This window comes from Coffea arabica, chromosome 9e (genome assembly GCF_036785885.1).
Source record: "Coffea arabica cultivar ET-39 chromosome 9e, Coffea Arabica ET-39 HiFi, whole genome shotgun sequence".
Taxonomy (NCBI): Eukaryota; Viridiplantae; Streptophyta; class Magnoliopsida; order Gentianales; family Rubiaceae; genus Coffea; species Coffea arabica.
Genome location: NC_092327.1, coordinates 2,011,038 through 2,037,524, shown reverse-complemented (window position 1 = coordinate 2,037,524; position 26,487 = coordinate 2,011,038). Strand labels below are relative to the sequence as shown.

At 36.9% G+C, this 26,487-nt stretch overlaps 1 protein-coding gene and 1 long non-coding RNA gene across 2 annotated transcripts; one reads left to right on the top strand and one right to left on the bottom strand.

Moving 5' to 3' along the window:
• The first annotated feature begins 13,999 nt into the window (after window positions 1-13,999).
• LOC113710102 (uncharacterized) lies at window positions 14,000-17,608 on the top strand. The gene is made up of 3 exons (XR_011821534.1): window positions 14,000-14,446; window positions 16,570-16,625; window positions 17,361-17,608. It is a non-coding gene; the product is annotated as an uncharacterized lncRNA (long non-coding RNA).
• A 3,710-nt stretch (window positions 17,609-21,318) lies between these two features.
• Window positions 21,319-22,449, bottom strand: LOC113710103 (uncharacterized). Its single transcript, XM_072066509.1, has one exon. It carries the CDS (start codon window positions 22,447-22,449, stop codon window positions 21,319-21,321), a length of 1,131 nt encoding a protein of 376 aa, XP_071922610.1.
• Between the last annotated feature and the right edge of the window lie 4,038 nt (window positions 22,450-26,487).

Here is a 26,487-nt window from a genome sequence, read left to right as displayed (position 1 = left end):
ACTTATTGACCATATTAATTTCTTATCTTATAAAATCAGATAAAAAGAAGAATTTTTATCAAATATGCAAAAATATAGGCATAAGTTTCTCCACTTTACTAGATATACTTTCCTATAGATAAAAATTATAATCACATAAAAATCATTTCCAAATTTCATGAGAAAAGAAGTATCAAAACCGCATATATTTATTTTAAAAGGATAAGTGACAAAATTTTATTTATTTTTTATAGTTAATAACATATATATGTATAAGGTTTTGGAAAAATTTTGACAGAGTCTCCCCTTAAAAGTGGACTAAAACTCCCTGCCAGCAACCACAAGAAACACCATTTAAGCACAAGAATTATATCAAACACAACTAAAACCACAAGTATCATACATATTTCTCCCACACTCATTTGGTCTTCTCTTTTATTGCAGAAGCATGTGCATCGAATTTCCTTTCATCTTATAGCTGGAAAGTGGTATGAACACAAGACAATTGGCTGAGTCAAATTGCAGAATTTCGGCTATAAAACGCGCCTACACAAAACGCGGCATAAACTCGCGTTTTGTCTACTCGCGTTTTCACTCTGGCCTTATTTCAACTGCGATTTTCTCCATGATAAAGGCCAAACTAGCTTTTGTGCAAAACACAAAAGTTGTAGCCCTTTGCGTTAGCTTTCCAATGCTTCAAGAATCATCCAAATCGGAGCTTTGTAACCTGAGATATGATCGAAATACTGTCACCTGTTCAAACCTCTGTTTTAACTTCCGACCACAGAATGCAGCTTCTGTATTCCAACGTTTTTCCCATGAAGATGGCAGAAATGGATTTCGATGTCTTCATACGAATTGTAGGTCTCTTTCTTAGCTTTAAAATGGTATAAAGATCACCTCAATCCGATAAGTGTAGCTCCAGATATGGTCAAAATACTGAAGAGTGTCAAAACTGACTTGTATTGCATTTCCTCACTTGAACGTTTTTCACTTCATTCTTCTTGTTGCCACTTGAATTCATCACCAAATCTTTATTTTTTACCTCATTTGACATCCTTTGGTGATTGAATCATCATTCCTGCATAAAAATGAAGTTTTTACCATTAAAATCAATAGAAATGCAATATTATCCACTTTTACCAAAAATATATAATTTTACCAAAAACCTCTTTATTTTATTTATAAAACTAAATAATCAACTCAAAATTAACTAATAAAATGCACTTAAAAATACGTAAAATAAACTCTTATCACAACCCACCTATTTATAGAGAACATTACTGTCAAAAAATCAAATAGCAATTGGAAACCAATACTATTTCCTAAACTCATATAGAGTAGAAAATAGTATCTAGCTAAATAAGGATTTACTTGACTACTACTTCAAGTAACTAAAACGAATTAGGAAACTAGTTACTTCCACACAAAATAAGAATTCTACTTGAAAGAAATTAAGCCAATTTCCTAACAAATCTCCACCTTGGCGAAAATTTTTTTTAGCAACCATTTGCCTTCAACTACCGAATAATATGGTACCAAACTACACACCCGAATCAATACAGTCCTGACACCAAATTGATTCAATCGGCAAATGAATATGTGTAGTTATGCCGAGTCCAACCTCCAGTTGACTCGTGAGAAGGTGCATCAATTCACCATCTCCCTTCACAGGATTTCTTCTCACCACCACTTGCAATCTGGGATCCCCTTCTGAGAGTTCTAACCCTAACCATTGAGGCAACCAAGTGATGAAATAACCATACTTCTTCCCATCATCAGGACTGTCTTGCCACGTATGATTTCCAAGACTCCACCTAAAACGAAAAATTCGTAACTGTTAAAGTCTTCTGGCACATGAAAATTAGATCTCCTTGTTTCTTTGGGATACTTGCCATACCACCCAAGAAACATAATCGAAATCTAAAAATTACCAGGATGAAGTATCAATCGTTAGAGGTGTGAGAAAGCCTCCAACGATTCACGTCCAAAATCAATATTGGACTCCACCTTTTCCTTGACCCTTGAATCACCTGCCTAGATTCACCATCAACATCTCTATGCTTTTCGACTTTTCATCCTTCACCATCAATACTTTTGTTAAGCCAGTAGAAAATAGTATCTAGTTAAATAGGGATTTACTTGACTACTACTTCAAGTAACTAAAATCAATTAGAAAACTAGTTACTTCCACACAAAATAAGAATTCTACCTAAAAGAAATTAAGCCAATTTCCTAATAACCTTGTATCAGATCATGAAATTAAACTTAAAATAGTCCAACAATCGCAAAAGAAGGTGGAAAGTTCTTTAAAAGAGTATTTATTTGAAATCAGAAAATTTCCAGCTTAGAACGACACTACTTGGAAAAATCGTATCTCAAGTTCTGCAAGCTCAAAAATTGGAAACTTTATACCGTTGGAAACTAGACTCAAACTACTAAAACTCTCTAGAAGACACTTTTCTCAGACTCTAATTCAAAATCATTCAAATTTTGGCTCAAAATCGCTGTTGTAGACAGGATAGAGCAAAACAGGCTTGCAAATTCAGTGAAGTTTGGAAATTTGGTAAAATTCGTAGAAATGGACTCAGCCCTTGAAATTTATAACAATTAAAATTCCAAACCTAGTTTCAAATGCAATAAACAGAACTCAATTCGGATCTTTCTACACCAAGATACAATAGTTCTAAGAAAACTGATTTTTAAGACTTGTTTTACGAATTCCAGTTCTGACATACTTGACAAAGTTTAAGAATCTGATCATAACTAGAGCTACGCAACTCGAAATTTAGTGTGGTTTGTGGTATTGAAAATTAGATTCAAAATGCTGAAAATCACTAGAAGAAATTGTCTTAACATTTGTTTCGTAAGATAGGCAAAATTGAGCTACAAACTGCAGCTAAGACTGTTTCTTGGATGAATACAGTGAAGAATTTCAGTCATCTTTGCCGGCTCACTACGGCTCATAGGAAACGAGTTAGGAGGTACATTTTATACCGACGGAAATTTCTCAGAGTTTAGTTTCGGATACCATAAACAACACTCAATTTCAACTCTCAGGCAAAAAGTTATGGCAAAAAACGTGAACATTGGTTGGGGTCACCTGATCAGAAAAATTCTAGATTTCTTCCTCACTTTCACTCCACTTTACCCCAACTAATATAAAAGCTCTTTGGGAGATATTTCATGCACATAACTAGCAACATGTATCAAGCATTATTGCACCAAAATAACATCAAATTTTCAAAATTAACATGAAGGTTTTAACAGGACAAAATTCAGACAGCATGCACTTTCATTCCTCTAGCTTTCTTTCCAACTTTCCAACTCAAACTACACCATATTTCATTAAAGCAAGTAACAAATAAGCAAATAAACATACAAAATCCTCAAGGCCTCTACCTATAAAGCCACCTCAAGTCCACTACCTAATGTCAAGGTTCTTGTGAACCCATCAACAATCCAACAACTAAACTAACTTACTACTAAGATTTGAGAGGAAAAGTTGAGGGTTTCTTGGATGATTACCTTGCTGCCAAAATGAAGACTAAACACTAGGATTTGAGCTCTTAAATCACCAAGTTTCTTCCTTGATCAAGTCACCTTCCAAACTTGTATGAAGACCCAAGAGGAGAAGCAAATTTGGAGAGTTTTCTTGGAGCAAGAATGGAAAACAAGGAGCTGAAATTTGTGTGTAGGAAATGGGGGGAGGGGATCAGCCAAGAGAGAGGAGAGGAAGAAAGGTTTTGGTTGGTAGGTGAGTGATGTGATAGTGTGTAAGAAGGATGGACATAAAGGTGGTCTTGGTGCCCCAAAAGTCAACAACCGATTAGTGTGCAATTAGCGCTCCTAATTGAGTTTAACTTAACTCACTCACATCTAATCCCTCAATTAATTTTTTCTTAGTCTATTATTAATCATTCTTAATTTTTCAAAATTATTGCACTCTCGGTCCGAATTTACCTCGAAAAACGTGCATTTACTATTTCTCGCTAAATGAGCCGCAGAAAAATTAAATTCTCTAACGAAACATTTTAAAAATATAAATGAGACATTATTCCATGCAAATGGATTTAAAATAGATGAAATAAATTATTCGGAATAAACGGGTGAATAAATAATTAAATAAGCCAATAAAATGAAATAAAAGAAAGAAAATAAAAATTTGGGTCCTCACATTAAAGCAATCTAACAACTACGGATTAAATTGTTTCAATTAGCAATCGACTATCAAGTCAATTCAAATACCGAGCCCTTTGACATTCGAATAACATAATAATCATGTATATTAAAACCAAAGAATGAATAAATACCAACAAATAAAAGAAATAGTGTAATCGATTCAATGTCATAGTTTGTAGAATAAAGTCTTCAAGCTATCCTCAGGTTAGAAAGATTGATTTAACCGCGCATCATCGAGGGAAATCCGCAAGACTTCACTAGTAATAATTGCTTATGGTTTTTGTTTTTAAAAGTGAACGAAAAACAAGAAGAAAAAGAAAGAGACAAGCGAAGACCGTCTGCTAATGCTCCAAAGAGTCACAACACGAAATTGTTGCTGGCCAACTCCTAATCAAACGGGTTTGTGCTTTTCTTTTGCTTTTTGTTTCCTATTAAGTATCAACTACCAATAACACAACATGTTTCCTAAATAGAAAAGGTAACTACTAAAGATAATATTCCAGGTTCCCTAATCAAATATTAGAACTAATAATGAAAATTAAAGCCTTCAAAATCTTCCTACAAAAACTGCCCTGAGTTCGACTTGGACTTGGAAATAGGCCCCAAATGTGCCACCATCAAATTAACTCTTAGAATGCTGGAAATTGCTCCTTTTGATCACATCTCATATAATTCCCTACAATTAGTACAATTAACCAAATATTAGTAGAATCTGACAATTAAAACAATATTTGGCAAGAATAAAGGGAAAATTAATCATAAATTTAATATCAAATTTCACCCTATCAATTCCACCCACACCTAGTCCATGCTTATCCTCAAGCATGAGAACAACAATTCAACAAATAAACTCAAACAATGGTCATCACTCAAACCATCTATTGCAAAGATGCAATTAGCCCACATCAAGTCTTAGTGGCTAAGTTCCAAGACATATTTTCTGGTTACTTTGTAAAATCAAAGACTCATCCAACTCACGGCTAACTAATCTAAGGAGTTAGAATATTAAATAGGCATTTATCAATAAACAGTTCAACTTTTAACCAAAATCTCAATATTAGCCCGATGGATTTGCAGGTACATTTTTCATTTTTCACAACTCTCATTTTCATTCTTTATTTTTTTGGTGAAGCGTGCTTAGTCCTCAGCCACTCAAGCCTTTTGATGTGAACTCCAACATCTACCAAATGAAGGAGCCTGATTACTCAACTTGTCATCGCCTTAGGATAACATACTCATAGACATCGCCACTTTTTGATGCAAAAGTCGACACATTTGGTGAAAACTCTTGGTTGCTAGGTGATGACACTAGCGGAGTACAACCAAACAACGTTGAAACAGCATCCAAAATGAACAATAAAATAAATAAATAAAGAAAATTTTCAGAAATCTTGCTTTATTTTTCAAACATGGAAAACTAAGGTTAACAGTTGACCAATTCACATAGTAAATGCTAGAAAATATTTGCACTGCCTAAACAAGTTAGTCAATAACCGCAAAAATCACAAAATTTTCAACATTCACCAAAGAGATATCCTCAGACTTCCCATATCCACCTCGACTCATAAGAAAACTTAGAAATAAAAAAGTTTGAGCCATCTAACCGTTGTTGATCACAAACAACCATAGAACTGTCCAAAAGTGAAAAAAAGAGGATGAAAACACCTAAAATGAACAATACCTACTATACTATCATCCCCCCACACCTAATTATTACATTGTTCTCAATATAACAAGAAAGAGCAAAAAGAAAGAGAAGGAACAACAAGACTTCCTTGAACACTATGGAGGGGGACTCCGAACAGCTATGGAATAGATGGGAATGACGGCATGGAATTCACATGATGGAAGAATGCCGTAAAATTCTTGACATCTGGAACATGTGAAGTGCAAGATTGGTCACCCGCTCATCGATATGCTGAACCTATGCTCAGAGATGTCTCAACTCAGTATCCAACGATGATTGCGAAGGACACGCGGAGGTAGAGGGTCCAGGCTCATCCTCAGCTATCCTCGAAGTAGAGAAGGGACCAGCACGCCCAGAAGCATGACGAACGAGTGCACTAGTGGGTCCCAGTGGGATAAACTGATATATGTTATTAACCTGCTCCACGACGCCAATTTTTTCTAGGCAAACGATATCCAAAGGATCCATTTGACAAGCTACATGCAAATCATGGATAGATAAATCAAGAACACCCAAGTGAACTACCAAATGAGTAATATATGAACCAAGGATTAGAGTTTTGTTTCTCTTAGTCAAGACGGTTTTGAATTGAGACACCAACCAATACCACAAATTAACTTTGATGTTATTTTGCATACACCAAATGAAAAGGAATTCAGGTTTGGAAAAGCTCCCCGAACTATTCCCTCCTACTTGAATAACTATAAGTTAGGAAACGCTGAACATAACGGGCACTTGGATCCTTGAGATAGGAACCCTTGAACTGACTAGGGTCATAACGAGCCCTGTCAACATAGACATCCTTCCAGATTTTAGTGTGGAATGAGAAGAAGGGCTCTGCAAAATCACAGGCACTCTCAACGTACTCCCTAGAATTGGCATACTCGTCATCAATGAACCCAAAAACTAAATTAAACTGGGTAATGGAAAAGTTAAATTGCTGGCCCATCAGTCGAAATCAAATGACATCAGGGGTGGTGACCGAGTATCGGTGGGAAGGTCAAATTTGAAAGTGGCATAAAATTCCCTAACTAACTCCACAAAAGTATAGCATTGAATCGTAGCATAGGCACTCCACCCTATGGCTGTTAACATCCTCTCAACATTATCCCTAATGCCTAAAATAGCACTTGAAAATAATGAATGAGGGGAATTAATTATTTCATTGATCCAAAAAAATATATACAACAGGTTTCAGCCTATATTAGGAAACTATACACAATTATATCCTTAATCCTAGGAATAAGATGTCACCCCAATTTAGCTCCTCTAATCTCTCCTAATTTACACGGTTTTATTACTCAATATTCTACTTCCCAAAAATACAGATTTTCAATATTCTACTTCCCAAAAATACAGATTTTCCCACACTCCCCCTCAAGCTGGTTTGAAGATATCTTTCATCACCAGCTTGCTCACTAACAAATCAAACTGTTTTTTGGGAAGACTCTTTGTAAGCAGATCTGCCACTTGGTCTCTAGTTGGCACATAGGTCATGCAGACTACACCTCCTTCTATTTTTTCTTTGATGAAGTGCTTATCTACTTCAACATGTTTCGTTCGGTCATGAAGAACTGGATTGTGAGCAATAGAAATAGCAGCTTTATTGTCACAATACAATTTCATAGGAAGTACTTCTGAAACCTTCAACTCCTGTAATATTCTTCTAATCCATATCACTTCACAAATACCTTGAGCAACAGCCCGAAACTCTGCTTCTGCACTGCTCCTTGCCACAACATTCTGCTTCTTACTTCTCCAAGTTACCAAATTACCTCCCACATACGTACAATATCCAGAAGTTGATCTTCTATCTGTTATACATCCAGCCCAATCCGCATCGGTATAGGCTTCAACTTGAAGATGTCCTCGTGCCTTAAAGAAAATACCTTTGCCAGGTGTTCCCTTTAGGTACCTTAGGATTCTATGAATTGCTTCAAAGTGCTCTGGGCCTGGTGAATGCATGAACTGACTAACAATACTTACTGGAAATGCTATGTCAGGCCGAGTGTGTGATAAATAAATAAGTCTTCCAACTAGTCTTTGAAACTTTTCTCTGTCTCTTACTTTCTCTACACTAGCTGGTTGAAGTTTCAAATTTGGCTCCATGGGAGTTTCAGCTGGCCTGCATCCCATCATACCTGTCTCTTTGAGCAAATCAAGCACATACTTCTTTTGACTTACAACAATTCCCTCCTTGGATCGTGCAAACTCCATCCCGAGAAAATACTTTAAGTTTCCCAAGTCCTTGATTTCGAATTCCTTGGCCAGAAACTTCTTCGAATTCTCTAATCCTCCACAATCATCCCCTGTTAAAATAATGTCATCGACGTATACAATTAAAATTGCAACTTTACCTTCTTTTGAATGCCTATAAAACAAAGTATGGTCAGCCTGACTTTGTAAGAAACCAAATTTTTTAACAGCTTTGCTGAAGCGTTCAAACCAAGCTCTTGGTGATTGTTTAAGCCCATAAAGAGATTTCTTCAGTTTGCAAACTTTTCCAACACCATATTTGTCTACAAAACCTGGAGGAAGACTCATAAACACCTCCTCTTCTAGGTCTCCATTCAGAAAGGCATTTTTCACATCAAGTTGGTACAATGGCCAATTTGCATTAATAGCAAGAGATAAAAGGACCCGAATAGAATTTATCTTGGCAACAGGGGCAAATGTTTCTTGATAATCTATTCCATGGGTTTGTGTAAAACCCTTCGCAACTAATCTGGCCTTGTACCTTTCTACAGTACCATCTGCTTTGCTTTTAACTGTAAACACCCATTTGCACCCAACAATCTTTTTCTCCCTAGGCAACTCCACCACATCCCACGTATCATTCTTCCTCAATGCTTCCATCTCTTCAAACACTGCAGATTTCCAGTTCTGATCAACCAACGCTTCTTTAATGTTTCTAGGAATCACAAGTTTTGAAATTTCAGTGGTAAAGGCTCTATATTTAGGGGAAAGGTTATCATAGGACACATATTTGGAAATTGGATGTCTAGTACAAGTACGGGTTCCTTTCCTAATGGCAATGGGAAGATCAAGATCAGATTCTTGAGTAGGAAGATTTAAAACTGGGTCAGATTCTGGAACAGCAGAAGAAAAGAAAGGTGAAGTATTACCTGATGTATTTGGACAGACTTCCCTCGAGGACTTCTCATGAACAGGAGCTGGACTCATCAATGGACCTTCACCCTTTTTAAAAATATTTCTCCTAGTGTATACCACAGGCTCAAGATTGGAACAATTTTTTTCTCGTCGCAATATTTCCATATCTGATAAACCAATATCAGTTTCTGCATTATCAAATTGAGGGATCTTCGTTTCCTTATCTGTTTCAAAAATTATAGTTGGTAAAGCTTCAGTTTCCCAAAAATTTGATTCACTAGAATTCTCCCCCTGAATCAAAGGTTTGTTAAAGAAAGGAAGACCTTCCAAAAAAATTGCATCCATAGTGACAAAGACTTTCCGTGTGAGAGGATTAAAGAATTTGTACCCTTTTTGATTTGGAGCATAACCAACAAAGACACATTTTTCGGCCCTAGGATCCAACTTGGACCGAGATTTCTTTGGAATATGCACATAAGCAGTGCATCCAAATATTTTTAAAGGCAAATCTGAATTAACTCTTGATTCCGGGAAAATTTTTTTAAAACACTCTAAAGGAGTACTATATTGTAAGACCTTGGAAGGCATCCTATTAATTAGGTATGATGCTGTTAAAACAGCATCCCCCCAAAAATATTTTGGTAAGTTCATATAAAACATCATGGCACGAGCGACTTCCAACAGATGTTTGTTTTTACGCTCGGCAATTCCATTTTGTTCGGGGGTATCAGTGCAAGAAGACTGATGTAAAATCCCTTTTTCTTCAAAAAATGTTCCAAGGATACTATTATAATACTCTGTTCCATTATCAGACCGCAAAATACTTGCTTTTGTTTGAAATTGATTTTCTATCATGTTATAGAAATTTTGAAAAATGGTTGCTACTTCTGACTTCTTATGCATTAAGTATACCCAACATAGACGAGTATGGTCGTCTATGAATGTTACAAACCACCTTTTTCCCAAAGCAGTAGTAACCCTTGAGGGTCCCCAAGCATCACTATGAAACAGATAAAATGGTTTTGATGGTAAATAAGGCCTTGGGACATAAGATTTTCGTTGACTTTTAGCAAGCAAACAACTTTCACATTTCAGTTTTAGGGGGTTCACATTCTTAAAAGGCAAAGGAAACCAATGTTTTAGATAAATAAAACTAGGATGGCCCAATCTGTAATGCCAAACCATTATTTGTTCATAAGCAGATACAGAAATATTACTACTAGACTCTTGAGCAATTTGAGCACTAGGTGAATTATCCTCAAGACAGTAAAGGCCATTGATCATTCTAGCTCTGCCAATCGTCATCCTCGAATTCTTGTCCTGAAAAGCACAATGAGATTCATCGAAAATAGCCAAACAATTAGAATCTTTTGTTAGTTTACTCACTGATAAAAGACTGCTGGCCAATTTTGGAACATGAAGAACAGATTTCAGGTTAACATTTTTTGAGATCTGTATTGAACCTTTTCCAGCAACAGGAGAGAAACCTCCATCTGCAACCTTGATCTTTTTATTTCCAGAACATGGTGTATATGATTGGAAGAGTTTAAAAGAATTTGTCATATGGTCTGAGGCTCCAGAGTCTATGATCCATGGAGCAGGAAAGGTTGAGGAATTAGACAAAAAAGAATTGAATAGAGCCTTAGATCCAATACCTGTATGAGCCATAGAAGCATTAGGAAAGTCAGATGAGGTAGAACTGGATTTCAGTAGCATAAGAAGATGCTCCATTTGTTCTTTGGTGAAGGGGCCAGCATCAGCTTCATTAGCAGTAGGAACTCCTCGTCCAGACTTCTCTCCTCCTTTGTTTTTCCAATTTGGAGGTTTTCCGTGCAGTTTCCAACATGTGTCACGAGTGTGACGAGGCTTATTACAATAGTCACACCAGACCTGTGATTTTTCACTGGATTTTTCTCCTGTTCTACGCTGATAAGTTGATGTTTTAAAGGATGAGGCAACCTCTAAAGCCGATCCTTCAACAGCAATTCCAGGACCCTTCTTTCCCAGCATTACATTTCTTCTGCTTTCCTCCCTTCTAACCTCTGAGAACACCTCACCAATTGAAGGAAGAGGCTGTCTCCCAATAATTCTCCCTCTAACTTCATCAAATTCAACGTTTAGCCCTGCCAGAAATTTAAAGATTCGGCTGTCTTCAACAGTTTTCTTATGATGCTGAAAATCCTCTGTTGATTTCCACTCATAGCTGTTGAAGAGATCCAAATCCTGCCATATTCGCTTAAGCGAATTGAAATATTTTGTGACAGTGTCTTCCCCTTGACGTAGATCTCCAATTTTGAGAGTCAACTCGAAAATCCGGGACTGATTTCCCAAATCAGAGTACATCTGATTGATATTTTCCCATAACTCTTCTGCCGTTGAATAGCACATGTAGTTAGAACTGATATCTTCCTCCATTGAGTTTACAAGCCATGTCATAACCATGGAGTTTTCCGCGTCCCATGTTGCGTAAGCAGGATCCGTGCATATTGGAGCCTTTGTTTCACCAGTTAAATACCCCATCTTGCCACGACCTCTGATATACATCCGGACTGCTTGTGACCATCGGAGAAAATTATCTCCATTCAGCCGAATGGTAGTAATCTGAATTGAGTGAGAATCAACACCAGTTTTCAAGGATTCGATTCTGTTTTTGGATGAAGAGGCAGTAGTTTGAGGGTTAATGGTAGATTCTGATGATGTTTCAGACATGATGAAGGGACAGGGGACAATGTGAAAAAACAACTAGGAGGAAAAAACAGGCAAACCTAGCTCTGATGCCAACTTGAAAATAATGAATGAGGGGAATTAATTATTTCATTGATCCAAAAAAATATATACAACAGGTTTCAGCCTATATTAGGAAACTATACACAATTATATCCTTAATCCTAGGAATAAGATGTCACCCCAATTTAGCTCCTCTAATCTCTCCTAATTTACACGGTTTTATTACTCAATATTCTACTTCCCAAAAATACAGATTTTCAATATTCTACTTCCCAAAAATACAGATTTTCCCACAATAGCCATAATAAGAGGGTCAAGATGTTTGCAAGGGATGATCCGCCATTCACAACAAGTAGAATACCGTTACTTGCCAGTGGCTCTGGTGAAATTTAAATGACCCCCAAAGTGAGAAGGTGAGGAGAGATGAACACCTTTGTCTCTACCTAAGCGTGCCTGTTTACCCGACGAACAGGGATGGTGTGAAGGGTCACTGGCGGGAATAGTTGGTTGGGAGTTGGTGGTGGATTGAGACCTAGGTGTCCTAGATTTGTAGTCATTTTTTTCTTAGCCATGTAGGCAACAGGCAATCAGCAATTAACAATGATAGTTGACAAACACCAAACTCAGAGGTTAAATACACACCCCAATTGACCCCTAACCGCTGAGGATAGTCAAACAGGTCCAAAACAAGTAGTATCAGTGAAGAATCGAGACCTTGGTCCCCTTTCAATCAATAAAAACCGGAAATATAGCAACAACACCCAATATTAGTCACAAAAGCAGTGTAGAGGACTCAATGGCAATATCTAATTAAGCAATAGCAAAATCAACACAATTAGTAACCAACAGTCAAAGAAATTACAAACACGATGAACTCCTACGCAAAAGGAGAATCGCGGTAAGGAAATCGCACTTCAAGTGCACTTAGTAAAGTTCATGCATCCACTAATCACCAAACAACACCAATTTTCCTAATCACCAGCAATCGGAAACAAAAATGTAAAGTGCAGAGTAAAGCCCAGTAGCAAAATCAATCAGGCGAGGAAGAAATACATCGGAGCACCACAACCAGACCAAAAATCCAAATTAGCTATAGCAATGATAGCACAAATTATATATGGCAGTACAAATTGCACAATTGAAATATCCCAGCAATTAGAAAGTTGAATAGCCTTGGAGTGGCAACCCTAGTGAAGAAATTTATAAGGGGGAACAAGGATAATGGAGATAGGGTTAGCAAAAATTAGGGATGGGTGACGGAGAATGGCGACTTCGAACGGCAGACGATGGCAACGGGCAGCGGCCCTGTGAGAACCCTGAAAATAGATATATAAGCCAGTGCATATTTCATTTGCATTTCTTTTATTCCTTAATAATTTCTAACATTACTTTTACTTGTTTGCAATTAAGTACGTAAAATAGGTTTATGTGAAAAATAATATAATTCTCCTAAGTATGAAATTTCTTGGTTTTGCTAGAGTAAATTGATATCTTTAGGGTTAGTTTAATTTTTCGCCATAACATAAAATGTTAGAATACTTAATTCCTTTATGCTAAATTAATGATACTTGAGTCGATAGCTTTACTATCTTAAAATAAATTATTTAAGTTCCTATGATTAATTCCAATTAGTTGCTAATGTTAAATGTTAATAAGAATTTCCGCGTTAAGATGAAAACCAATGAATTTTAGATAAATATGATTCTAATATACTAAACATACTTAAGGCGTGAAAATTCGATAAATATATCCTTATCTTTCCTTGTTTTCACAATAAGTGCGTAAAAATAATTTTTATGCGCAAATTGACACCCTTGGATTAAATTATTATTTCATTTGACTTTATATTACTAAATCGATAAATTTCGAGTTAGACTAACTCTATTCCTTGAGAAATAATAATTGGAAATTCTAATAACTAATTTAATTGCTAATTAATATAAGAATTACTAGGAACCTTAATATTAAAGTTTAATCGAGAATTATTCGATAAAAATGGTTTAGGTATATTAGGGTATAATTAGGCGTTCAAATCACACTTGGGGATAATTTTTAGAATTAAGTTGGATTTGAGAAATTAAGTTGAGGTTAGGGAGCAAAGTGAAAAGACTAAAATGCCCTTACAATTCCATGCAAACCAAACCAATCCTCTGACCGCAAATTCAATTACCGCAACTATCACCAATTCTATACGCAATCGATTCTAATACACGAAACCTCTGCTCCTAAAACAGCGGCACCATAAAACCACCCTATCAATCACTATATTTCACATTTCATTCCTCAACCACAAGACACAATACCATTCTTTCGGTTTCACTGACACAAACCGCAAGTGTTAATTCCTTCTCTGCACAAGCAACTCCTCGGACAGAAGCTTCAGCACCGCACCATTCAACCAATCAAAATTCACTACCAACTTCACACTCAACCGTAAACCACTCCTCTTCACAAACCGCGACTCCACCTTCATTCTTCCTCTTCACTTCGCACCAGCCATCCAAGAGCTGCTACAATTTTTCTTTCCTGCTGCTGTCCGTAAGGTCGAGGGACATAAGGGAAGCCGTGAGCGAATCCTTCATCCAGCTTCCACTTCCATCGGCTGCACCCAGTTTTCCAGCCGCAACAACCACCCCAGCTCCACCATCTGCTCAGCCAAGACAACCCAAACTGGAACTCGACCTGCACGTGAAGCCGAGAGAGAGAGAGAGGGAGCAGAAATTTTTCAGATTTTCGTGTGTGATCTTAGCTTGCTTTGAGGTAAATTTTCTGGACTAAAAATGGATGATCAGAGGTAGTTATGCCAGCCGTGACCTTGCATGTGTTAATTTGAGTAATCAGATGATGAAACCAAAGCTGTGGAAAATTTTGTTTTGAGATGAAATGCTTTAGCCGAGGGCCTGCCTTGATTTTTTTGCAGCTTTAATTCGTGATTTTTGGGTTCAATTTTGTTGTTGACAAACTGATTTCTGGTCTGGAAATGATAGTGTATTAATTCAGCAGTTGTGCATGTGAGCTTTAAGTTCAAAACACAAGAGTTAGCCGTAGAAAAAAAAAAATTGGTTTGTGACTAAGCAAATGCTGGAAGAATTTCTGTTTTGGCCGAGAGCTTAGCTTCAATTTTTCAGCTTGATTTTGTTTGATGTTGTTGTTTAAGCTTATAAACATGATTAGATGGTTAATAACAAATTATTTAGGCCCTGCATGCCGCTAATTAGTTAGCTTAAACTAGAAAAATAAAATAAAAATGCAATCTGTGCAGGCATGTTCGTCCGAAGCTAGTTGTACAGAAATTCTGGAAATTATTTTTTTGGGTGTTGCAGCTGTTGGTTGAGTTAAATTTTGAACTGGAATTATTAAATAGCTAGACGAGTTTTTGCATGATTAATTTGGGTGTTTAAAACCAGATTTTAACCAAGGAAAAGTTGGATTTTTGAACACATAGTTGCTGGAAATTTCTTATGTGATCGTCAAAGGGTGAGTTGGAACCTTAACTTGACTTTTGAATTGTTCCTTGAATCATGATGGAAGGAAGTGCTTGGAAAATGTTGTATTGAAGTTCTATATGAGGTGTATAGATGGTTTGAATAAAAACATTTTGGTGTTAAAGGGGAAAAAGGAATTTTCACAAGTGAAAAATTGAAATTTCAGATTTTCGGATGCCCTGACCAGTCTCAATAAAAGGTTGATATCTTGGTGTAGGAAAATCCGTTTAAGGCGCCGTCAGTGGCGTTTGAAACTAGAATCATAGGCCTTTGTCCTGTAGAAATTTTGTATTTTTCCTCCATGTGTACTGCTGTCTGTGGATTTTTAAAGTGGACTGTTATGCATGAATGTCCTGTTTCCTTGTGAAACAGAAATTGGGTTTTGGATTGAGATTTTAGCCTACTTGTGGTTTAAATTCTTGATTAAATTGTGGTTGGAAATAATTGATTTTGTCAAGGGCTAATGATTGATGAAGCCCTTGGCCATTTGAATGATTGTATAAGTACTACAGGGTGACGAAAGTTAATTGCTGGAATGTCTTGGAGGCTTTACTTTTATTTTTATTTGCTTATGATGGGCTTGCTGAAACCAAGTGCTAATGATTGATGAAGCCTTGGTTGATCATTTTATTTTATTCAGAATTGCACTTGTTGAAATCTAGGGCTAATAATTGACGAAGCCCTAGTAATTTGCTATGTGATTTTTGCCATATTTTGATCTATATTATAATTTAGGAACGGAATTGGAGCTGTGGAAGTTGTATCGATCTGGTGAACTCGAGTGACTGTGGTCAAAGTAATCAAAAATATTTTCCAGCTAGTATTATAATATAAAAACTCAATATCTAGTGTTTCACCTAAAAACTTTTCGAATCCGATAAGTTCCTTTAGCTCAAACTAGTCTTGATAGCTATAGTATTTTAATCCTATAGCTTTTGAAAATTCTAAGTCTTATTTCAATTTCTTTTCTTTCCTTAAGCTTTACATTTGGATAGCTAACTTTAGGAAAAATTTCAAAATACGAGATTTACAAATTTTAGTGAAAAGCCTGGGAGTCTTGCTTGGCAAGAAAACTCTATTTTTTTTTTTGAAAAATAGTTTTTGGGAATAAATCTTGCAAAAGCCGTATCTTTAGAAAAATGTTTAAAGTAATTTTTTTAGCTTTGATATTCAGAGGTTTATCGACTTATTTCAATAAAATAATACTAGTTACTTCATTCTAGGAAAGTACCTCAAGGAAAACCATAGGAAATATCTTTTCTACTTTTGTCAAGTTTTAATCTAAGGGACTCTTGATATTTCTAAGGGAAAGTGAACTAGTACTATATTAAATATACCTTAATGACTTTAAGCTTAAAAACTAAGTAGAAACTTATAGTTTCAAATTTTGGTTTTTAGGGTTTTTCGAGGACGCGGATTTCGATCCCCAACTTGATATCTGAACTCCACTCTTGGTGAGTGTCCCTGCTTGTTCTATGCCTAATCGTTTAAAGTGTTTCCTTGACTTGTTATGTGATAAGTTGAAAAAAAAAATTGGTTTCTGATCCATCGAAGTGAGCTGTGTGTACTTTATCACACTAGCCGTTCGAGTGGTGACTTGTGCAAAATATTTTCTCCTAAATCCTTGATTCAAAAATGGAGTTGCGTCATTGGGTGAATCCCTCGACTTTTGTATCCAACTACCATGAATCTAAATGTAGTTACGTCGTTGGGTGAATTCCTCGACGCTTGAATCTAACTACAAAAGTCATTTGGGTGAATCCTTCGACGCTTGAATCTGATTGCAATCACGTCCTTGGGTGAATTCCTTGACGCTTGAAGCTGATTGCAATCACGTCTTTGGGTGAATCCCTCGACTAAATTTATACGGGTATATCTCGAGTATACTGCGTCGGTAGACGAAGTACGGTCCCGAAGCAGAGGTATGAACGGTGACGGGTTAGGATTAAAATAAGTGGATCTACATGGACCATAAGTAGCGAGAGTTGACGGAGGGTCAACTACGATAATTGGTGATCAAGCGAGGGAAATGGCTCCTGAGAGCCCACGTATCCTACCTTGTGCTGTTATACGCTTTTCTAACTGTTTAAATTTGTTAAGTCATTATCCGTTGTTTGATTTATGTGATTGCATGTTTTGGGGCACCACTGAGCTTTAGCTCACCCCACGTTTATTGTTTTCCTTAACAGGTTCTGGAAATTGAAAGCTGGATATTTACTTATGTTTGTATTTTGGATTGTATTTGAATACTATGACTTATTTTGTGGGCTGTAATGAGTTATTTGGGAATAATGTACTTTTCTTTTGGATTGCCACTTGAAGCTGGAAAATGTGTAAACCCTAATTCGAATGCTTGGCTTGTAAGTTTGTATTATGGACTTAGGTGTTTATCTACCCGGTTTGGTACGACTTTGTACTTTGGTACGTAGCACGTGGGTCGTTTAAGGGCCTCGACTGGTTATTTTATTATTGCTATCTCTAAAGTTAATGTGGCTTTAGGTATGATTCTATTCGGGGAAAAACTGTTTTGTTATAGATTAGTTTATTCTTCGAAAGGTTTCGGGTTAGATTGCTCGTGTGAGTCCTGGCGAGAGTTGGGCAGACGGCCCGCCAACCCTTTGGTTCGCCTCAGGGGGAAGTGGGGTCGCCACAGGCCCATTTTTGCTTCGTACGGCGGATAGAGATGCGAGTGAATTGTCGGCGACGTCGGCATTGAGTGGCGCGTGATTGTCTCGGGGAGAGAAGAAATAGCAAATGGCAATGGCGCGAGCAGTGGCGACGTAGCAGCAGCGGCCGAGTTGTGGTCAAGGGGATGGCGGTGGATGGCGACTTTGAACGGCAAGCAATGCTTGGTCGGCGCAATTGGGGAAGAAACTAAGGGGCAGCTGGGGAAGAAAGAAAGAAGGAAGAGGAAAGAAAAAAGGAAAGAAAAGAGAAGAAAGATAGAAAGAAAAAGGAGTTTTTTTTGCCCTCCCTTGGTGGAACAAGACTTGGGCATGTCTTGTGGGTCAAAAGTCTTATGATGTTGAGAATGAATAATTCCTCATTAGGACGTACCCTCTTGTCGCCTTGTCATCCGCTGAAATTTTTGAAATTAGAATATGAACCCTTCGTCAACAAGACGTAGACATGTCATGTTGGTCGAGAGTCTTTTGACTGTGGAGTTGGGTGATTCCATATTAGCACGTGCCCTTAAGGCGCGGACATGTCTTGTTAGGTGGATGTCTGCTAATTATCAAAAATGAAAATTAAACCTACCAACTATGTAAAACCTAGGATAAACATAATAAAACACATAATAAAAATTAATAGTCAATAGAAAAAGAATTGGTTTGCCTCCCAATAAGCGCCTTTCTTTAATGTCTTTGGCTAGACATGGCCAAACGTTTTTAACTCGAATAGATTGGATCCTCAAGGTGCACCATCTCCACCTTTTCAATTAGAAAATATTCATAGTCGGGTTTGAGGCGATACTCATGCGTCACGAATTTCTTATCCGTTTTCAAGTTTTGAATTTCCACTGCACCATAATGGAAAACATTAGTGATAACAAAGGACCCACCCAACGAGAATGCAAGTTACCTGGAAAGGCTTGAGCTTAGAGTGGTAAAGTAGAACTTTCTATCCAACTACAAATGTCTTCTGGGTGACATGCTAGTCATGAAAAACTTTACTCTTCTCCTTATAAATCACTTCATTCTCATATGCTTCATTACGCAACTCTTCCAACTCTTGCAATTGCAGTTTTCTTGATTGCAAAAATCAACCTATAAGGAGACATCCCAATAGGTGTTTTATACACTACCCTATATGCCCATGATGCATCTTCTAAATACACACTCCAATCCAATCCTTCTTATCTGAACGAATCATATTCTCCAAAATTGATTTGATTTCTTTGTTCGAGACCTCCGCTTGGCCATTTGTTTGAGAATGGTAAGATGTTGAAACCTTATGTAGGAAACTATATTTCCTGAACACTGCAGCAATCGTCTTATTACAGAAGTGCTTTCTTCTATCACTGACATTGGCTCGAGGCATTCCAAAATGAACAAAAATGTTAGACTTTACAAAATTTGCAACCACTTTAGAATCATTAGTTCGGATGACTTTCGCTTTCGCCCACTTAGAAACATAATCTACTGCAAGTAAAATGTAACGAAAATCAAAAGATGACATAAAGGGGCCCATAAAATTGATACCCCAGATATCAAAAATCTCATAAAAAATAATTGGAGTTTGAGGCATTTGATCCTTACGAGAGATATTACCTACCATCTGACATCAATCACATGACTTACAAAATGAATACGCATCCTTGAATAATGTATGCCAAAAGAATCCACTATTCAATACTTTATGCGCTGTTCTTTTTGTTTCAAAATGGTCATCACATGCAAAAGAGTGACATAAAGTTAGTATAGAATTAAACTCACTCTCGGCAACACACCTTCTTAGTACTTGATCAACACATTGCTTCCAAAGATAAGGATCATCCCAGATGTAGTATTTAGCATCATTCCTTAGTTTGTCCTTCTTGGCTTTCGATCAACTTGCAGGAAATTGGTTAGTCACCAAATAAATTACAATATCAGCAAACCAAGGAGAAAATGAGTTCATAGAGAGTAAATGCTCATCAGGGAAAGCTTCTCTTAATGGAAGATCATTCTTGACAATAGATAAACGACTTAAATGATCGGCGACTGGATTTTCCGCTCCTTTCTTATCCCTAATTTCAAGATCAAATTCTTGTAAGAGCAAAATCCATCGAATCAACCTTGGTTTAGCCTGCTTCTTGGTCAGCAAATACCACAACACTACATGATCAGAATAAACAACAACTTTAGTACCTAACAAATAAGACCTAAACTTTTCAAGAGCAAATACAACAGTCGAGAGTTCCTTCTTAGTGGTCAAATAATTCAATTGAGCTCCATTTAGGGCCTTGGAAGCGTAGTAAATGGCATGGGTTGCTTTACTAACATTTTGATCCATTACCGCTTCCACGGCATAATCACTGGCATCGCACATGAGCTCAAATGGGAAGTTCCAATCTGGGGACTAAATGATGGGAGGTAAAGTAAGAAGCTCCTTCAACTTGTCAAATGCCTTCTCATAGTTTTTATCAAATTCAAAACTCATATCTTCCTATAAGAGCTTAAACAGAGGTGCTCCAAGTTTGGAAAAATTATTTATGAATCTCCGATAGAATCCTACATGACCCAAGAAAGAACGCATTTCCCGCACATTTTCGGGATAAGGTAAAGTAGACACAAGATCTATCTTAGCTTTATCAATTTTGATTCCCTTGGATGACACTACATGGTTTAAAACTATCTCGTATTCAACCATAAAATGATACTTTTTCCAATTAATCACCAAGTTAGTTTCAATACACCTTTTTAAGATCAAAGCTGAATTTTTAAGGCAATTATCAAAACTATCTCCATAAACGCTAAAGTCATCCATGAGCACCTCCATAATTTTCTCGATATATTTAGAGAAGATACTTACCATACATTTCTGAAAGGTAGTTGGACTGTTACACAACCCAAAAGGCATCTGTCTGTAGGCAAAAGTTCCAAACGGGCACGTGAAAGTGCTCTTCTCCTGATCCTCTGGCGCTATTGTAATATGGAAGTAACCTAAAATACCATCTAAGAAACAATAGTAAGCACGACCAGCTAATCTCTCAATCATTTGATCAATTAAAGGGAGAGAGAAGTGGTTTTTTTTTGTTACTGCATTGAGTTTACAGTAGTCTATGCATTGGCGCCATCCAATGGGTTTTTGAATTGGGACGAGCTCACCTTCATGGTTAGCCTCCGCTGTCACCCTTGCTTTCTTCGGCACTACTTGTACTGGACTCACACACGGGCTAATAATTCCCACCTCCAAAAGTTTCATAATTTCCTTTTTCACCACCTCCGTCATGATTGGGTTCAACCTTCTCTATACTTGCCTCACGGGCTTTTCATCCTCTTCAAATCTAATTTGATCCATACACGAGAGATTGATAACTTTGATGTCAACGATAGTCCACCCAATCGCCTTCTTGTGATCCCTAAGCACTCAAATCAATTTCTCTTCTTTACTAGGTGATAATTTTGTAAAGATAATCACTGGAAGCATCTCCTTATCACCTAGTTACACATACTTCAAATGGTTCGGTAGAGGCTTAAACTCCACTTTAGGTGCCTGCATAACAAAAAGTAACAATTTCGCATGAGACTCATGCATAAAAATTGGGGCAAATTCATACCTCTTGGTGTGAAGCTCCAAAGTCTGTAGTGCTTCAACCATGTGTTTAAGATTGGCACTTAATTCCATCCCACAATTTGTGTTCAACTTGAGTGAATTGGTCAAGGCCACTTGTAGTTCATCTTCAACATTAAGTTGAAAAACCTCCTGCAACTCAGGGTTAATAACACTAATAGAACACACAAAATCAGTTTCAGTGGGATATCTCATGGCTTTAAAAATATTGGAATGGACGATCTTTACATCAAATTCCATGGTAAGAGTCCCCTCATTAACATCTATTTTGGTCCAGATAGTACTTAGAAATGACCTTCCTAATATTATAGGGGATGGATTCATAGAATTCTCGTCATCCATGTCAAGAACATAAAAACCAGTAGAAAATACTAGCTCATTAACTTGAACTAAGACATCTTCCATTAACCCGTCAGGATATGTATTAGAACGGTCAGCTAACTGAATGATTATCTCAGTTTGCTTCAACGGTCCTAAATTTAGAGAAGCATATACAGTCTTAGGCATCACATTGATCGAAACTCCTAAATCTAGCATTGCATTTCTAAGTCTAGTATTTCCTATTTTACAAGGGATAGTAAACATGCCTAGATCCCCACACTTGGGTGGAAACTTCTTTTGGAACAAGGATAATACGTTTTCTCCCACCACTATCTTTTCATCTCCTTGCAACTTCCTCTTGTTGACGCACAAGTCCTTCAAAAACTTAGCATACTTGGGCACTTGTCTGATCGCGTCCAATAGAGGAATATTGATCTCCACTTTGCGAAACACTTCTAAAATTTCCTTTTCTTTGTCCAACTTTTTCGGCTTCTCTAACCAGTTAGGGAAAGACGGCGAGTTAGAATTAAGTTTAACAGAAGAGTCAAGAATTACCTTACCATCTATACTGCTTTTGCCTTCTTTCTCAATTTCTTGCTCAATCTGGTTCTCGTTCTTTTCCTTTGGAATAATCAGTTTTGGATTCGGGCCTTCAACCTCCTTGCCACTCCTAAGGGTCATAGCACTCACATTTTTACGATTTACCTCAGGTTGAGATGGCAACTTTCCTTTCCCTTTACACTAACTGAGTGCAATCACAATTTCACTCACTTGATTTTCTAGATTTTGAATGCTCGATTCTATTTTCTACTGGAATTGCATAGTATTAGTAGCTAAAGTCTTAACAATATCCTCAAGAGAAGTTCCTGAGTCGGATGAAGAAGGTTGAGGCTTTGGTTGATATTGGGGCTAGAACCCTTGTTGCCTATAGGGGAAGAAATTCGGCTCTCTATTCTCCTCATAGCTGAAATTTTGATGATCTCTCTAACCTAGGTTATAAGTATTAGAGTATGGATCATACTGCTTGCATGGCACGGGGCACGTTCCCAACCATATTCAATTGGTCCAAACTTTCCTCTTGCAGCATTGGACACCTATCCATTAGATGACTGGTGTCTTTGCAGATTCCACATGCCTTGACCTGCTGCAAATTTCCTATTGTCAACTGACAAACAATAGAGGTTAACTCAGATAATTGCTACTGAATAGAAGAAGTATTTACCTCATTTACTTGTCGAGTTGGTATGTTGTCCCTTGTGCCAAACTATTTCTCTGCCATCCCCTCAATTAAGTCCCATGCTTCTCGAAGGATTTACTCGAAAATTATTTTATATTTTCTCTTATTTTTGAAAAAAAATTAATCAAATTATATTTTCTTTTATTTTACCTTACTTGCCTATTTACTAGCCTTAATTTTATGGTGGTTTTAAAGGTTAAGTCAAGATTTTTCTCTTTTTCCTTTTTATAATTTGGTACATGTTAAGTTTCATAGAGTATTATGGTAGTTTCACCAACTAGTGAGATGTGCGCATTAAATTTGGTGGACGAGGCGAATTAAATTTGGTGGACGAGAACGAGTGTGGTGCAAAAGAGATTAACACAAATTAGATTAGTCATTAGAGACAAATCTAGCAACAAAGAGATAGGCATTAACCATGCCTTGACAAGTGTCGCACATTCATGAAATCTTGATCAAGACTTGGACCAAGAGAAGTCTTGTGTTTATCTTTCAAAATTAGCCAAAAACTCCTCGTTTTTTCCTCCTTGTTGGCCGAACCCAAGAGGGAAAAAACTTCAATTTCATCTTGACTTCCTTACTTGATTTGTGAAAAATTCAAAGACCAACCCTAATCCACTCCGGTCAACCTTGAGGTAAGCTTGAAGAGAAGCTTTCGGTGGAGTTTTGGAAGAAGAAAACTCTTGAGTTGCTTGTCATCTTGGGATTTTGAAGTAAATTTTCTAGAAAACATCTCTTTTTACTTGTTTCTTGAGATTTATGCCAGATATGTCATGATTGAATCTAAAGGAAGTATGTTTAAGGTAATTGCATGGTTTTGCTAGGGTTTGGTGAAGTTGTTGCTAGGGTTTGGTCAATTTTCAGCTTTAATATTCAATTTTCAGCTTTGAGATGAATTTTCAGCTTTCATAAGAGATGTTCTAACTTTGATATGAAATTTTAACCTTTGATATGTGATTTTTAGTCATGATATGCAATTTCTAGTTTTGAGAGGCAAAATTCCAGCTTTGATGTAGTTACTTGAAGCTTTAGATATATGTGGAGTTGTGATGGGTTTTCTTGCCAAGAACATATGTTATAAGCCTCATGACATGTTAATTATAAGATATAGTGCATTTTCCATGAAATTAAGTACGAAAGTTGAAAATTTTGTTGGAGATTTTGCTGGAAAATTTTGTTGGAGATTTTGCTGGAAAAATTTCTGTTATGGCTGGCTGAGAGGGAGAGAGAGAATTTCAGCTTTTAGACATTTTTTAAAACCTTAATCTTCACATGTATGCTGAATTTGAGCCAAGGGAGTGAGATTTCATTAAGAAAAGTTTTATTTTCTCAAGTTGTTAGAAATCTAGAAATTTTCACAGGAAGCTCTGTGCAGATTTGGGAAATTGGCTATAATTTCGTATAGAGAAGTTAGAATTAAGTTTCGTTTGTTGCGTCTAAAACTAGACTCAGAGAGCTTCCAATGATATAAAATTTAGGGTTTTGTTGGAGATTTTGCTGGAAAAATTTCTGTTATGGCTGGCTGAGAGGGAGAGAGAGAATTTCAGCTTTTAGACATTTTTTAAAACCTTAATCTTCACATGTATGCTGAATTTGAGCCAAGGGAGTGAGATTTCATTAAGAAAAGTTTTATTTTCTCAAGTTGTTAGAAATCTAGAAATTTTCACAGGAAGCTCTGTGCAGATTTGGGAAATTGGCTATAATTTCGTATAGAGAAGTTAGAATTAAGTTTCGTTTGTTGCGTCTAAAACTAGACTCAGAGAGCTTCCAATGATATAAAATTTAGGGTTTGGTTCAATTTCTATAAATACCAGCAAATCTGTAAAATTTCTTGAAAATCATGACTGTTCTATTTCTGCACTTGTGATAGCAGTAAGTTTTAAACTGAAATTTGACTAACCTATGAGCTGAATTTGATGAAGATGTCTTCTAAACCTGTTAGTGCTTTGAGTATATTTTCTAATAGTGTAAGTTTTGTGATTTTTCGACCTACGGAACTCAAGTTATACCTTTTCAAAGAATGTCACCAAAGCTGAGAATTTTATCAAATGGATTGAGTGGGACTTGATCAGAAAACTTTAGAAAACTTTTCTGGGTTTAAACCTAACTTTCTTTGGTTAAATCCTGTACATTTTGATTTGAAAATTTTAGTGATGTGTTAATCTTAGCATGCATGTTAAGAATTTGATTTAAACAAGAAACCGTGGCCCTTTTAGTCTTCGAATATTAGGGTTGAACCTATAGTTTCTATGGTTGTTAAGTGAAGTGTCGAATCTCATATTTTTTCATCATCTTGGCTTTAAGTAACTATACTTTTGATGAATTACATGAGGACAAGATTTGAACCTGTCCAAGAGAACGAACCAGGGTTGAAGTTAAACTATTATGATCAAGTGGTGAGTGTTCCTTGCATATTTGTGCAATAAGTGACTATGTTGAATATTTGTGAATGAGTGTTTGAGTGTAAAATGTTTTCTACTGATTGTTAAATGGATTTTAAATGGGTGAGTGTGTACTTTATCGCACTCGACTTAATTGAATGTGAATTTTCAATGACCAAATGATTGAATGTTACTTGTGCATGAATGTAAGCCATGTGTACTTTATTGCATTGGCTAAATTGGGCCCTTGCCCATCGTCGCTAGCCTGTTCAAGCCAGCAGCGAATTCGGTCGGGTAGGTTGGTGACCCTAGGTCACTGTTTTGGTATACTCGAATATGGCCACGAAGTCGGGTGGAGTACTGGCTAGTGAGTGAAATGCAATGAATGAAATGACTAACTGAATGAAATGATCACCGTTGGAGTTTTTATTTTCAACTGTTTTCAAATGTCAGGGGTATAAGGAAGATATGGAAGGAGACTGAATGACTGAGTGAATGAATGGTTCCAAGTGAGCACGTATCCTTCTACTGAATGTGCTATTGTTACTTGAATGCTCCAAATGTTTTCCTTGATTGGTTGTGGTTAACTGTGATATGTCCATGATTTACTGCTTGAATGCTTGTTTGGGAACCTCACTGGACTTTTAGCTCATTCCTTTAGTTTGTTTTCCTTACAGGAGTGGAGGTCAGGAGCAACTAAGTGTGAACTAGTGTGTATGACCCTCTTGTACTTGTACTTGTACTTGTACTTTTGGTAGATAGAGTGTATTTGGATATTTGATATTGTATCTTACATTTCAATTTTGGTTTGTAATTAAGCTCAGATTATTGGTTGAATTGTAGAACTCCAGTGCTCATATGGAGGTTTGAATGGTTATTTTGAGAATTGATTGTAGTGAATGTAATGAGTCCTAGCGAAATCTGGGCAGGCAGTCCGCCAAACCCTCGGGTACGCCCTAGGGGGAGGTGGGGCCATCACAAGTGCTCCCCCACTCGCAACGTCTATGATACTTCTTTCTTTCTGTGTAGAAGAGTCCTTCATAGAAATACTAAATCAATAACTGTTCACTTATCTGGTACTGAGGGTAGCTTGTGCACAAT